Below are 16,520 nucleotides of genomic sequence, written 5' to 3' on the forward strand. Positions count from 1 at the left end.
CCTGGTCCGCAGGAAAAAGAATCCCAGGGTTGTGTGTCTAATATATACTCTGACAATAAATCTGAACTTTGAAAACCATATCTGGTGCAGGAGGAGACACCAAAACTCCACTCCCAGATGAGGTTGATGCCTTCTACACCTGATTTGACCACCAGAATAAGAACCAATGTGCACTCTCATCTCCTGATGATCCCTTTCTGTAATTTTGTACTGAAAATTAAATATTAAAAATGTTTCATGTTGCTTCAATTGATTTTTAACTTTCTGGAACCTTATCAGCCTCATTTTTTTTCTCAATCAAATCCATTCTTCTCCCTTTATTCTTCTTTTTATACTTGGTTCAACGTTAAATTCATTCCTCTAGGTTTCAGACACCTGCAAATGGCATTGTATCATTCCCACTTCCTAATCACAGTGATCTGCTATACAAAAATAGCTCATGAAATTAAATGAATGTTGCCAATCAATTAAGGGATTTAGAATCCAATTACGACAAGTCATTACAGAATTGTGGTAAAGTTACTGACCACTGTTCTATATATAAATTGTAGCAGTTTTGATTTTTGTATTTATTGTGAATATCTGATATTCATCATGCGTGTCTGATATTCATCACTTTTAATAAAACATCAAGCTAAATATTGGGAAGAGCAAAGGCAAAGTACATGGTTCACACTATTTTTGTAGCCCAGCTACCAACTCCACCCACATCCCTCACAACTAATAAACCTGAACCAGTGTTTTTAATATTTGCCAATAAGATTCCAAATAATTACAAAGAACATTTTCCACCTCCCGACTCCATCCCTGCCTCAACTTACTTGCCACCATCTGTTGTAAAGATAAGGTTATCCAAATTTCTCTGAACACAAATCGAATCCCATTTACTCATTATCCATACTTAAAACGTGAAAATGTGCAGACATCGTACTTGAAATAAAAACACAATGCAGCAGAAACTCAGCTGATCAAATAGTGTACTCTATATAGGAAAGATAAAGATATATAATGTGTTTCAGTCTTGAGCCTTTCATCAAGGTATTGAAGCACACTGTTTAACAGCTGAGTTTCTCCATTATCTATGCCTTTCTTTATTAGCAACAGCATTATCTCCTGCAACTCTATAATTCTTCTCTAGCCTTATAACCCTCCAAGAAATACATGTTCACTTTCTGTCAACCCCCAATTTTAACTGCTCAATATCTGGAGACCTTGCCTTCGGTTACTTGCTGAAAATCTCCAAAAACCTCTGCACCTCTTGACTCATTTTTCCTTTGGCGTTCCTTAAATTCTTGGTTCCTACATTTGATCATCTGTTTTATTACACCACCCCCCCTCGCCAAAACAAGCAAGGTGAACATTTTATTTTATGACACTGTCTTGTTTTACTCTGTTAAAAGGATCTTAAGAACAAGTTAATCAGTTACATCATGGTCTACCATGGGGACACCAATACCATTGAGCATAAAGCCCTGCAAAAGGCTTCACGGCCTGAGACATTACAGACAAAAACCTTCCAACCATCAAGAACATCTATAGGGCACACTGCCATCGAAGATTAGCAGCAATCATCAAGGATGCACACGACCCAGCACATCTCTGTTCAGAAAAGAGGTATAGGTGCCACAAGACTCGCACCATAGGATCAGGAAAAGCTGCTACTCCCCGCCACCATCAAAATCTTCAATGACAAACTCTATCAGAGATTCATTTAAGGACTCTTACTTGTGCACTTTATTGATTTTCTACGTTCTTTCTGGATTGTACAGTCAGCTTGTTCCATTTGTTATCTATTTACAGTTCTTTTGTTTGTTTACAGCTTACAATTTGAATGGCAATAGATTAAGAGATGGGGAAGTGTAGAGAGACCTAGCGGTACTTGTACACCAGTCTCTGAAGGCGAGCATGCAGGTACATCAGGCGGTTAAAAAGGCAAATGGTATGTTGGCCTTCATATCAAGAGGGTTTGAGTATAGGAACAAGGATACCTTACTGCAGCTGTACAGGGCCTTGGTGAGATCACACCTGGAGTATTGTGTGCAGTTTTGGTCACCTTATCTAAGGAAGGATGTTCTTGCAATGGAGGGAGTGCAGAGCGATTCACCAGGCAGATACCAGGAATGGCAGGAATGACTTATGAGGAAAGATTGCGCAAATTGGGATTGTACTCGCTGGAGTTTAGAAGATTGAGAGGGGATCTCAAAGAGACCTATAAAATTCTGGCAGGACTGGACAGAATGGATGCAGATGGGATGTTTCCAATGGTGGGAAAATCCAGAACCCGGGGCCATGGTTTGAGGATAATAGGCAAACCATTTAGGACCGAGATGAGGAGGAATTTCTTCACCCAGAGGGTGGTGAATCTGTGGAATTCATTGCCACAGAGGGCAGTAGAGGCAGGTTCATTAAATATATTTAAGAGGTAATTAGATATATTTCTTCAGTATAAGGGTATTAAAGGTTACGGGGAGAAAGCGGGGACGGGGTACTGAACTTTAAGATCAGCCATGATCTCGTTGAATGGCGGAGCGGGCTCAAAGGGTCGAATGACCTACTCCTGCTCCTATCTTCTATGTTTCTATGTTTTTTTCGCTGTGTCATTTATTTTTTGCACTACCAATTAGTGGTAATTCTGCTATTCCTGCAGGAAAAAGGTTGTATATGATGTCATGTATGTACTCTGACAATAAATCTGAAATCTGACAAGACTCACTCCACCAGGTTCAGGAACAGCTGCTTCCCCTCCACCATCAGACTCCTCAATGACAAACTCAATCTGAGACTCATTTGAGGACTCTCACTTTAACACTTGATATTTTTTTCTCTCTCTCTATTGTACAGTCAGTTTGTTTACATTTCTTTACATGAGTACATTGAGTACAGTTTTTTTTGCACTACCAGTAAGTGGTACTTTTGCCTTACCCACAGGAAAAAGAATCTCAGGGTTGTATGTAGTGTCTGCATTCATTGGAGCAACTTCATCTCCAACATCGAAGTACTCGAGATGGCAGAGGCCGACAGCATAGAATCCACGCTGCTGAAGATCAAACTGCGCTGGGTAGGTCACGTCTCCAGAATGGAGGACCATCGCCTTCTCAAGATCGTGTTATATGGCGAGCTCTCCACTGGCCACCGAGACAGAGGTGCACCAAAGAGGTACAAGGACTGCCTAAAGAAAGCTCTTGGTGCCTGCCACATTGACCACCGCCAGTGGGCTGATATTGCCTCAAACCGTGCATCTTGGCGCCTCACAGTTCGGCGGGCAGCAACCTCCTTTGAAGAAGACCGCAGAGCCCACCTCACTGTCAAAAGACAAAGGAGGAAAAACCCAACACCCAACCCCAACCAACCAATTTTCCCTTGCAACCGCTGCAACCGTGTCTGCCTGTCCCGCATCGGACTTGTCAGGCACAAACGAGCCTGCAGCTGACGTGGACTTTACCCCTCCATAAATCTTCATCCGCGAAGCCAAGCCAAAGAATGTACTCTGACAAAATATAAAACCTGAAATTGCTGTTTAGTATTGCTTCTCTATAAGTACATTGGCTACATCCACTCTTAAGTAAATAACACTTCATATCAATCACCATTATTAATTCACCTGGTTTTCATATCTTACATGGAAGTTTCTGGCAGGTAATGAATTTTTAAAAAAACCCACTAAAGCTACTTTATGCAGATGTTGCCATCAACACTATAACTTAAACTCAATATATTTCATGTATTTTTTTGCCAAGGTTAGACTCTGGCACCAAGAGCTGTTCAACTGAACCTTCACCATCAAATTCTATCTATCATATCTATCACTGTACTACTCAAAAAAAAAGTGTTCTTATTTCAATTTTGCCGAAATCTATATGCTGGGCTCTTAATTATGATAATTTCAGACTATTTTATTTTAGATCAGTTCCCTCTATTCCCTGCTTAGTTTCTAGACTATAAACCCTGTATCTGTGTATTTTCTGATGTTAACTTCAATACACTTAACACAGATAATCACAGAAACCCATTAACCCAGCGTCCTTGCCACTCTACCTACCAGACCTGTTATAATTGGCAGTGTTGCTGCTAAAGTGGTTCTTGGAGAGTAGGAAGAAAATACACACCGCTGCTCTGCAGGGTCCAACTGCCTGGACCTAATGCTGATGGCTCCATACAGGTTTTAATCAGGTTTTATATTAAGATCCTGTTTGCCCTAGATTGCAACACCAGTGCTGAGTAACGACCATGAGGTTTTGTAGACTCTGGGGGAGTTGCAGACTGGCAGAGGGTAAGTAACAGGGAGAACAACTTTCATCCAGAAGGAGAAATATAGGAGATGATTCTATAGGGCAGTGACCACGGCAGCAGACTAGCGAGGGCTTAGCAGCTCAAGGATCCACAGAAGTTGCAAGCTGTTGGAGACTGGCTCATGGAAACCAGGAATCAGAACCAGGATTCAAGAGGGTGCTGAGGGCAAAAAGGGCTCCTGAATGGCATTGGGTGCTGAAGGCTTCCTGACCATATTGGAGGTTTGATTTAGAGCTCAGGTTGCGAATGGTTTGAACAAGGGTTGGTATGGTTACATGAATGGGAGAGGTGATTCCATGGACACTCAGTGTCTTTGAAGGGACTCTCTTTTGTTTTTTTTTCTCTCTCTTACTGTAAGAGATGCCAGGCCATACTAATGGTAACTCTTCGCCTGCCTTTTTACATACAATAAAGGAATCATGAAGAATATTACTTACACTAGTTAGCCTGAATATATTGCAAGACAAATAAATAAAGAGAAAGGAGAGATTAAACACTACTTTATTTTGAAATGCTATCTCTCTTTTGAACCCTCTTTTTGGTTCACCTTCACAAGGCAAACACATCTTACCTGGACTGTAAAACCTCCACTTTCCTGACGTCTTCGTCGCACTTCTGCAAATGCCATTGTCAGCCCTTTCTCAATTCTCTGTGTAAAGTTGCAAAATCTCACATCGACATAACGAGGAACAAACTGCAGAACTTAAGCAAAATAAGATACATTAAAAAAGCACTTTTTTTTTGTTTTGAGATATATTTTATTAATATGCTATTGTTAGAATAAGAGACAAAAATTATGTTTCAGGAATTTCACCTTTTGAGTGTTTTTGGATGCATGCTACTCACTAAACCAGGTGCTCAGGACAAACAATCCAAAGTGGAGACGAAAGCATGAACAGGAGCATGGAGCCACTGTTCAACCCTGTTGCTCGGGCCAGCAGTGACTTGGGAAAAGCTCACTCTTTGCTGAAGCAGGGTTTTTAAACTAGCCTAGGCTTATGCTACTGTTGATGAGACGGTATGCCTGCATTGGTGTTGAAGACAGAATTGGCCACTTTGATTGCACCATCAAGTGACTTCAGCGAACAACTCAGAAAGTTCAGTGAGAGGCAGATTGTAGACGGAGCAAATTTTTATTCAGGAATAGGCTGTGTTGGACAACTCAAAGATACTGGAGGAGAGTGCAACAATTAAATTCTGTCATTTGCAAGGTGAGCTATATACTGTGCCCTTTCTTAATGTTTGAGACAGACATTTTTTTTCCTTTATTTACCCTTGTGCTCCACAATTTTCAATTTGTAATCAAACAATTCACATATAGTTATTTGTAGACATTTTACTTTGACCATGTAGACATCAATGCACTACTAATTTAGAGACCCACCATTTCAGGGCATTGGGCTTCACAGGTTTTTGTGAGTACTCAGGCATTCTTAATTGCTTCACTGGTGCAGGTATAAGAGAGATCAGCTTGCTTCTAGGTTTTTGATCACCTTTCGAGTCTGTAGTTGTTATTTTTTAACATGAGGACCAGAGTTGTGGCAATGAAGGTCACTGAGGCCATTATGAGGCTGAAAAACAAGAATAAAACAGTAGGAGACATTGCCCAAACCTCAAGATCACCAAAATCAACTGTTTGGAACATCATTTAGAAGAAAGAACCCATTGGTGAGCTCGGTAATCACAAAGGGAGTGGTATTCCAAGGAAGAGCTCCACTGCTGGCAACAGAAGAATTCTCACTATCATGATGAAAATGCATACCTGACAGATTAGAAACCCTCTTCAAGAAGCAGGTGTGGACATGTCAATAACTACTGTCTTCAGGAGACTTCATAAACAGAGGCTAAACTGGAAGATGTAAATCATGGCAAAGGTAGTATGCTTTGGATCTTTAGACCTCCACACTTTGTTCTTGCCATCACTCTGATACAGGTTAATCTTGGTCTCATCTGTTCACAAGACCTTGTTCCAGATTTCTGCAGACTCTTTTAAACACCTCTTGGCAAACTAATCTGGCCATCCTTTCTGTAGTTAACTAGTGATTTGCATCTTGCACTGTAGCCTCTGTATTTCTTTGCATGAAGTCTTCTGCAGACTTAATTGACACATCCACACCTGACTCTTGAAGAGTGTTCTGATCTGTCGGACATATGTTGGGAAATTGTTCTTCATTATGATGAGAATTCTTCAAACAATAGCTGTAGAGGTCTTCCTTTGTGATTACTGAGCTCACCAGGTTGCTCTTTCTTCTTAATGAGGTTCCATACTGTTGATTTTGTTTTATACTGTTTTATTCTTGTTTTTCAGCCTCATCATGCCCTCAGTGACCTTCATTGCCACAACTCTGGTCCTCATGTTGAAAAATGGCAAAAAGGTGAACAAATGCTAAGCAAGCCAGCCTAGCTCTCTAATACCTGCACCAATTAAGCAATTAAACATACCTGAGTACTCACAAACACCCATGAATCATATTCAGATTTATTGTCAGAGTACATACATGATATCACATACAACCCTGAGATTCTTTTTTCCTGCGGGCACAGCAGAATTACTACTATTTGGTAGTGCAAAAAAAAAACTCTACACAGCAGAAACATTAAAGAAACAAAGGACTGTAAATGATAATGAATGTAAGCCAACTGACTGTGTACTACAGAGAGAACAAAAAGAAAATCAATAAAGTCCACAAGTAAGAGTCCTGAAGTGAGTTTCTGATTGAGTTTGTCATTGAGGAGTCTGATGGTGGAGGGGTAGAAGCTGTTCCTGAACCTGGTGGTTCAATTCTTGTATTCCTCTTTTCTGATGGCAGCAGCAAGAACAGAGCGTGAGATTGGAAGTGTGGGTCTTTGATGATTGCTGCTGCCCTTCGATGGCAGCGTTCCCTATAAATGTAATAACGGGGAGGGTTTTGTCTGTAATGTCTTGGGCTGTGTCCACTACCTTTTGCAGGGCTTTATGCTCAGGGGTATTGGTGTTCCCATACCAGATCATGATGCAGCCGGTCAGCACACTTTCAACCACACCTCTGTAGAAATTTGCCATGATTTCTGATGTCATACCAAACCTCCGCAAACTCCTGAGGAAGTAGACGCACTGACATGGTTTCTTCACGATGCCTTTGGTGTGTTGGATCCAGGAAAGATCCTCCAAGATAGTGACTCCCAAGAACTTAGGGAAGCTCACCCTCTTCACCTGTTCCATGATGATCCATGTCCCAAATATTATGCTACCTTAAAATTAGGAGGGCTATATATAATTAGTGCTGCAATTTCTACATGGGTTAAATCAAAATGTATACAAATATCCTGGAATAAAATCTGGAATGTGCATTTTAATTATATGTGAATTATTTGATTACAAATTGAAAATTATGGAGCATAGGGGCAAATAAAGGTAAAACAGTGTCTTGGTCCCAAACATTATGGAGGGCACTGTATTAATCTTTACTTTTGACAGTAATCCATATCAAAGGCTGCTTTTTACTGGTTAGTGGAATCAGCCCTGCCATATTATTCATGCTGCCATATATTCAGTGCTAGAAATGGTCTTGTTAATCGATTGCCTGGCCTCTCCCGCGATCCCGCTCTGGATCAAATAAAGCCTAATTCATAACTCATTAGTTTTATTCAATTTGATTAATAAAGTCTATTCATTCAATTTCAAAACAATGTCTATTTATTTTTTTAGGTAGCATTTTCAACTACAACTGGCTGCTCCAATGCAGCAATGGTGCCAAAAGTCAGGAGTGCTCTGCCCTTGAAGATGCCTGTAGGCATCCCTTAAGCAGGTGAACTCTCAAATAACATAACATAACAATTACAGCACAGAAACAGGCCATTAGGCCCTTCTAGTCCGCACCGAACCAAATACTCCTCTCTAGTCCCACCTACCTGCACAATGACCATAACCCTCCACCTTCTTCTCATCCATATACCTGTCCAACCTTTTCTTAAATAATACAATTGACTCTGCCGCCATTATTTCTCCCGGAAGATCATTCCACACGGCTACCACTCTCTGAGTAAAGAAGTTCCCCCTCATGTTACCTCTAAACCTCTGCCGCTTAATTCTTAACTCATGTCCTCTTGTTTTAATCTTTCCTCCTCTTAACGGAAATAGTCTATCCACATCCACTCTGTCTATCCCTTTCATAATCTTAAATATTTCTATCAAATCCCCTCTCAACCTTCTACGCTCCAAAGAATAAAGACCTAATCTGTCCAATCTCTCCCTATACTCTAGATGCTTAAACCCAGGTAACATTCTGGTAAACCTTCTCTGCACTCTCTCCACTCTGTTTATATCCTTCCTATAATTAGGCGACCACAACTGCACACAGAACTCCAAATTAGGCCGCACCAACGTCTTATACAATCTCAACATCACCTCCCAACTCCTATATTCCATGCAATGATTGATAAAGGCCAGCATACTAAAAGCCTTCTTCACCACCCTATTCACGTGAGTTTCTACCTTCAGGGAACGATGTACCGTTACTCCTAAATCTTTCTGCTCTTCTGTATTCCTCAATGCTCTCCCATTTACCACGTATGTCCTATTCTGATTCTTCTTACCAAAATGAAGCACCTCACACTTATCAGCATTAAATTCCATCTGCCATTTTTCAGCCCACTTTTCTAAGCAGCCCAAATCCCTCTGCAATCCTTGAAAACCTTCTTCATTATCCACTATTCCACCTATCTTAGTATCGTCTGCATATTTATTAATTCAATTCACCACCCCATCATCTAGATCATTAATGTATATAACAAACAACAATGGGCCCAATACAGATCCTTGAGGCACACCACTGGTCACCGGCCTCCAACCTGACAGACAATTATCCACTACCACTCTCTGGCCTCTCCGTTTCAGCCAATGTTCAATCCATTTGACTATCTCAAAATTTATACCTAAAGACTGCACCTTCCTAACTAACCTTCCATGTGGTACCTTATCGAAGGCCTTACTGAAGTCCATATAGACAACATCCACTGCGCTACCCTCATCCACATTCCTAGTCACCTCTTCAAAAAATTCAATCAGATTGGTCAAACATGACCTTCCTCCCACAAATCCATGTTGAGTGCTCCTGATCAGACTTCAAATATCTCCCAAGACAAACAACCTCAACAAAAGTGCTCCTGTTCTTAATGCAAATGTACTGGTGTACATTTAACAAACTCAAGCAAACATAATTCATCTCCAAAAACAAAAGGCACATCAAACAGCTCTAATGGGTCCAAATTGCATGCTTACCATTTGATAAGCATGAGAGCTAGTTGTCTACTCATGTTTCTCACCAGATTACTCGCATGACACTTTCCATTTTTTTAAATCAATGTCTTGATTTGAATTCTGAAATTTTACCAATGCTTAGACTTTTTTGTTCTTTATTTGCAACATTATAGCCTGGTTCCTGCTTACATTTAATTACAGAGAATAAAATTTGACTGCTTTTTCCTGAGGCTCCTTAACAGCAAGAATATGAACTCAACTGACATCTTGCTCTAGAAAACCATCTTACATGCAATCCATGAGTTGATCCCATAATATTGCTGAGTTTGATTAGCCCAGTTGTGAGGTAAATTAGCCTCCAGTGATTATTCTTGTTTCATGCATCTAATTTCCTGATGTATACACTGTACTACTGCTTAGGACTTGAAATCATCATCTACCATTGTTTTTGGGCCTGAATCTATCTCATTGGTAGCAATATTCATGACCACAATTACATATTGCAACTCAAAAACCTCTTACAAGTATGAAAACAGTACTTGAAGGGAAGAGCTACAAATATTTCTCAGTGAATAATGAAAGGGCTCCCAGAGGTATCCATTATGTCTACACTATACTGTTAACACTTGGAATTCTTCATCAAGGAAGTCAATTTCTTTGGTCTGCTGAATATCATCATCTTTTTTTTAAATCTTTTAATTACTACAGCTACTTGCTTATCTTCTTTGTTACTTCCACTGAACAATTGGAGCTTCTACACTTGTTAGACTTCCATTTTTTTGCTCATGGTCTTTCAGCATTTCAGTCATACACAAGCTTGCTACAATGAGTCAGCCAAACATGCTGTAGCATGAATAAAAGTTCTCATGACTGGAGGGAGAACATACGCTTTTATTAGCTTATAACTGAGGGTAGGGTGTTACAGTGGTCTTCAGAGGGGCTCAGGGTTTAGGCAGGAAACCAGGGTTCTATATGGGTAGATGGGGGCGGAACTGGGAGGCGGTGCCTGCCATCAGTATAACACACCACCTGTGAATCGCAGAATTCAAGTAAACAACTGCCTACGTCCATTGAACAGGATCAAAATATATGATACCCAGAGCAACACTCAGTGGGACTTTGCACCACTCTTGACTTGAGTACAAATGGCTTACTCAGCAAAATGCTTACACATTATTCTATTCACTCAAGAACATAACTCAAACCATGTTGCAGGTAGAGGCTCACAAGAGTCTTTTGATTTAAAAGGATAATGCCAATCAAGATGCTTGATCCAGAAGGGAGATAAGGTGATAGTCAAAATGTTGACTTTTTTTTCTACGGATGTTGCCCGACTTGCTTTTCCTGTTTTTGTTCCAGATTTCTGCAGTTTTGGTTATTTCCATTATAATTAGGCCGCTATTGCAAGGACTGGCAATTCCTCGTAGCTTTATAGTCATGTCTTGGCAGAGTGATTTGGATTTTCTCATGCCAGTGCTGTTGCAGAGACTTTAAGTGGCTGTTACCATTGGCCGGTATTCCTGTTACTAGAGAGGACATCCACTGATAGATAGGTCTTATTCTCTGCTACCTGGGAATATTGACTATTTTAATAGCTTGTTGCTGGAGCTCTGAATCTAGTGGAAGATAAAGGTTGTGAAAGCTTATATATCGATCTTTTTTTTAAGATATATATATTTTTTTTTATTATACTAATAGTATTAATCCTTCACTCTTTATCGTGGGGGTGGGGAGGGTGGGTTTAGGGGTTAAAAATAGTTTTGTTTTTAATCTTAGTTTTTAGTTCTTAGGGGGAGATGCCGAGATTGGTATTGTATTAACTATGTTACTTTGTACTTGTATTACTTTATTTTGTATTTTTTCTGCACATGAATTACTTACTTTCTTCATATGTTAAAATCAATAAATAAAGTTTCAAAAAAAAAGGTTGTGAAAGCTTGGAATCAGCTCCACTTCTCCTTTCTTCCCCCCATCCCCTCAGCGTTTATTATTTTAAGCAGCGAGATGGCAAAAGTGAAGAATGTGACAGAGTAAAGTAACAGTGGAGGAGAACTTGGTCCACAGACCACTGGGGAAGCTATTACCTCCAATTATTTTAACATTCCTTTCTTGCAACAATCTCTCAGAGATTATTTACTGTTGTTCTTTACCAGCAAGCTGAATCATCTCTTTTGTGTTATTGCTCAGATCCTCAACCACATTGCTTGTGGTGTTGTACAGCGGCAGGTCTTGTCCTTAACTCTTGAACTCGTTACTTGGTCATTCTCCTTTTGTCCGTCAACTCTAACATTGTTGTTCTAAGTTCAAGGAAAAGTTCGATTTGACACTTCTCTGGCATCAATTTAGTCTTTGCCACTTTGTAGTGAATATGTTCTCACTTTACTGCCATATCATTGTAGAATTATTGCTCAAATGAAGCGAATTCATAACTAATTAGTTCCGTTCCATTTGAATTAAAGAACCGCTCGTTCTACTTCAATCAACAATTCAGTTCATTTTCTCTCTGTAGCAGTGTCAACAAAACCCACCTCTGCTACATAACAAAGGCGCTATAATTTCCTTTGATCACAGTCCAGTTCTGTCACTGAATTAGGTCAATTACATTTTAAAAATCCCATCTCCAAGATTTTACTGGTCAGATACAGTCCCCATTTCAGTGAAAAGAAGCAGTCTAGATTGTAGATACAAGGCTGAGGATGAGGCTCAAAGAGAAATCCATCTACTTTGCCCACATTTATGACAGTCAGTGCTAACATGAACCTATTTGTCAATTCATAATAAATCAGTAGGTGCTGCTTTATGGACACATGGAGTCAAGAGTCATGCCTTCTAATGCATGCATTAAACTAGTCCAGTACTCTTTTGCTGATATACACAATGGACAACTGATGTCTACTACTGTTGATGTTATCATGTAAAGATAACTTTCTCCTGCACATAATTATACAACATGGAGAAAGCCATGCTAATCAGCATGCCTGTTGGCTTTTTGGAACAGCTCTCTGATTCATCCTTCTCCTGTTCGTTCTCTGTTCTTACTTTAAAAGCATAACCTATTCCCTTCAAAACTTGCAATCAAGTATGATTTCAGGACAGAATTCCAGGATACATTACTCTCTACAACTCTCATTATTTCACAACCCAGTTCTTTTGCCAATTACCTTTGAATTGTATTCTCTCGCCATTGACTCTTCTGCTAGTTGAAATTGTTGTTCCCAATTTATCAAAACCTTCCTGAACAATTCTTACTCTTTTCCAAGTCAAACAATGTCAAATTCCTTGGCCTCTGCATTTTGCTAAAACCTCTCTGCCCAACATTATTCTAATCGATCAGTGTTTTTTATAACATATAACCATATAACAATTACAGTACAGAAACAGGCCATCTCGTATTCAATCAGATGTCTTTCAAAAATTATGAACCATATTCTAAGGAATATGTACATGTAAAGCTAAAATTGCAAATGTCTTTATTACAGACATTGACTGCCAGAGGCAGTGGTGGAAGCAGAAACAACGTTGGTATTAAAGATTTTTTTTTAAGATAGACACATGAATATGCAGTGAATATAAGGATATGGATCATGTGCAGGCAGAAGAAATTTAGTTTAATTTGGTATCATCTATGGTGCAGGTTACTTGGGCCGAAGGGTTCCTTCCTGTGCTGTATTCTACATTTTACCTGAAAGGTGAGGAAAACAAATTGACCATAACGTTGGTTCTGGCCTGTTGTCATTGTCAAGGGAAAATGCAATTCAACCAAGGTGAAAAAAATCAGGACTGAGGATATAGGATAAAGTAGTATAAAGGGATGGGAATTGCAGCTACTCAAAAGAAAGAAGTAACAGGCTACAGTTCAAATGAACTGAATGAAAGAATAATAACAAATCCTCATCCTATCGCTACACCAGTTTCCTCTTCATGAATGCAATGAGACTGCTGGGACAACAGTCAATGGCCTCAACAGCCAATGCTGCAAAATATGTGCAAATCTGCAGTCCTCCTGAGCATAGGTATCTGGGATTATTGTCCAGATGAACTCCAAGTTGCATTTTAAAGAGTTCCAAGCATTGGTTTAATTGCATTGGGAACAATCACTTTTTAAGCAAAATATCTGATCCAATATCTTATTATTTTCACAAAATTCCTCATCTTAAAGTGAATGAAGTAGGACCCACCACAAATGTATCCCTCAATGGATTACTGTTTTGAATTGATAAGACACACAAGTGTAGTTAAAGATTTAATATAATTTTAATTACTTGGCACTTATTTCTACATTACACTAGCAGTTCATAGGTTACTTCTAAATCTGGATGATAAATAATTTGGAATTTCTAAATTATTTTAATGCATTTTTAAAATATCACTATTAACAGTAGATCGAGGGATGGGGGCCCAGCTTTTGGAGTTAGAATAAAGGAATAACATTTACCATTCAATTTACAGACAAATTCCAACAAGATTTTCATGGGTGCTGCTGGATGTACAGTCAGTACAAATTGGAAACTACATCTCCTCCGCCCTGATAATCAGCACAGACGCACTTCAAGTATGCGTGCTTAACCCACTGTTCTTCTCAGTTTACACTGATGACTACATGGCAAAGCACAATTCAAATGCTACCTGCAAATTTGCCCATGCCACCACCATTGTCAGCAGAATCACAGACGGCAATGAGGAAACATACAGGAGGGAGATGGATCAGCTCGTTCAGTAGTGTCACAACAACAACCTTACACCCAAAGTTAGCAAAACCAAGGAGATAATTATGAACTTCAGGAAGGGGAAGTTAGTAGAACAGGAACCATTCCTCATTAGGGGATCAGCAGTGGAGAGAGTCAAGAACTTCAAATTCCTGGGTGCCCACATCTTGTTAGGTCTGCTTTGTTCATGAATGAGTGAGACAAACACCAGACTGAGTCGAAATCAGGGTTCTTTGTTCTTTATTACCGGATTGTAACACTTGCGACTAACCATGTTAGTCGGAGAATGCATTCTGCCGTTATCAGCAAAATGGTGATTTTTTATACCCTTGGATACATGCTTAGAACATCATCATATCATTACTTGTCCAATGACTAAAACTGTTGCTATCCTTTCCCTGCTAGCTTCCTGCCTCTCAATCCATCAATGTCTCTCTTATCTTGTAAGTACAAGGATGCATTCACATCTTGTTACAGCCCTGCACATTCCCATCTCATGATGTTTTACCTTACAATCTCTACGGATCTGTCCTGGGGCGTCCACGTTGATGCATCATGAAGAAGGCTTGCCAGCGGCTATACATTGTGAGGAGTTTGAGGAGATTCAGTAAGACTCTCGAAAACTTACACAGGTGTACCATGGAGAGCATTCTGTTTGGTTGCATCACTGTCTGGTTTGGAGGTGCCAACACTCAGGACAGGAAAAAAGTCCAGAGGGTTGTTAACTCAGCTTGCAACATCATGGGAACTGGTCTTCAATCCATCAAGGACATTTACAAGAAATGGTGTCTTAAGAAAGCAGCCTCCATGCTCAAGGACCCTCATCTCCCAGGCCAGGCCCTCTTCACTATGCTATCATTGGAAAAAAGATACAGGAGCCTGAAGATGAGCCCTCAGCGACACAAGGACGGTTTCTTCCCTTCTGCCATCAGATTCCTGAATGAAGAATGAACTATTTCCAATTTTATCGGGATCTTTTATAAGCTTGTAATGAGCTAAATACATCAAGTTTACAGCAATGAGTTGATTTCAGTGGCGACTCTACTGGCAAACATGATTATAATAATTCACACTGTCACGCAGGCATCTCTAGCTGCCTGCAACCTGCAGACTAACTGCTACCTCATCTCCAAATAGGTCCACAATCTACTTGGATATCTGGGAGATAGTGATTGATTCTACTCAATCAAAAAGAAAATAATGTGATCATTGAGATACAGGCATTGATATTTATGCAAGTTACAGTTGTGAACATTTCTTTTACACTTCTTGCAATATTGATTACACCTTTGCTGTTTAAGATGACCTGACATTCTTAAAACCCTCACTATATAAATGCATCCATCCTCAATTGGCCTTCGAGCAGTGGTACAATGAGATAACTTCAATGACACTAAAAGTACCTCTTCCAAGTTTCATTGTCTTATAAGCCCATTAAAATTATTGACTGGCCAAGATGGCAAAGGAATATTGATTAAAACAGATGGTAAACCAGTACCTCAAGTTTCCTCCCTCACCCCCTCCCCCCCCCCCCCCCCACCACATCAACAAAGAATAGAGTACAATTTCTGCCAAAAGTCTCCTGATAACCTCAGGACTTCTCACAATATCTACTTAGAGTGTATTTTGTCCAAATTTTAATTGGTTGCAATCCTTTAAGGTCCTTCGGGATGTTTCACTGCATTACAGATGCTGCACAATCACAGTAAATTGTGGTAGATTATGTGTTTCCTAATCCTTTTCTTGCTCAATTTGAAATAAGTAAATCAACTGATTTAAATTTGTCTGGGCTACAATCCAATGCAGTTGTCTTTGCTCTTCTTATTGCAAGAAGATCTATATTTATCCAATGGAAGGATGCAGTCCCTCCTACACACACTCAATGATCATGTGATGTAATGGCATGCTTGACTCTGGAAAAAAATTAGATGCTCTACTAACATAATGAATCTTAATTTTCTAAATTTATGGGGTCCTTTCCTTAATGATTTTCAGAACTCAGTTTGGTTGTCCTTTCTTTCATGCATTAATGGAACACTTATGTTTAATCATAACTTTGCAAGATAAGTGTTTGGTTATTAGAGAAGTTTTTGTTTTATATACTTTTTTGTCTCTTTCTTAGGTTGTTTACAACTATTTGTTTACTTTGTTGGATAAATTATGGCTGAAAGCATTGATGGGTTTAAACCTACAACCCAATTTGTACATCAAAGCTGGCATGACTGGATCACACCAAGCAAAGGTAAATGAACAAATCTCTTTTTCCTCTTTATTCAGGAGTTCTC

The 16,520-nt window shown here is 39.6% G+C and overlaps 1 protein-coding gene across 5 annotated transcripts in view; it reads right to left on the bottom strand.

The window, feature by feature from the left end:
* The window catches only part of LOC138745821 (UPF0606 protein KIAA1549), a 350,579-nt gene that overhangs the window by 181,846 nt on the left and 152,213 nt on the right, over positions 1-16,520 (bottom strand). For all 5 annotated transcript variants that reach the window (XM_069903162.1, XM_069903161.1, XM_069903164.1 and 2 more), the window contains exon 5: positions 4,862-4,992. In XM_069903162.1, coding sequence (XP_069759263.1) covers positions 4,862-4,992 — 131 coding nt within the window. The remainder of the gene's footprint in view (positions 1-4,861; positions 4,993-16,520) is intronic.

The sequence above is a fragment of the Narcine bancroftii genome, chromosome 11 (assembly GCF_036971445.1).
Source record: "Narcine bancroftii isolate sNarBan1 chromosome 11, sNarBan1.hap1, whole genome shotgun sequence".
NCBI classification, from domain to species: Eukaryota; Metazoa; Chordata; class Chondrichthyes; order Torpediniformes; family Narcinidae; genus Narcine; species Narcine bancroftii.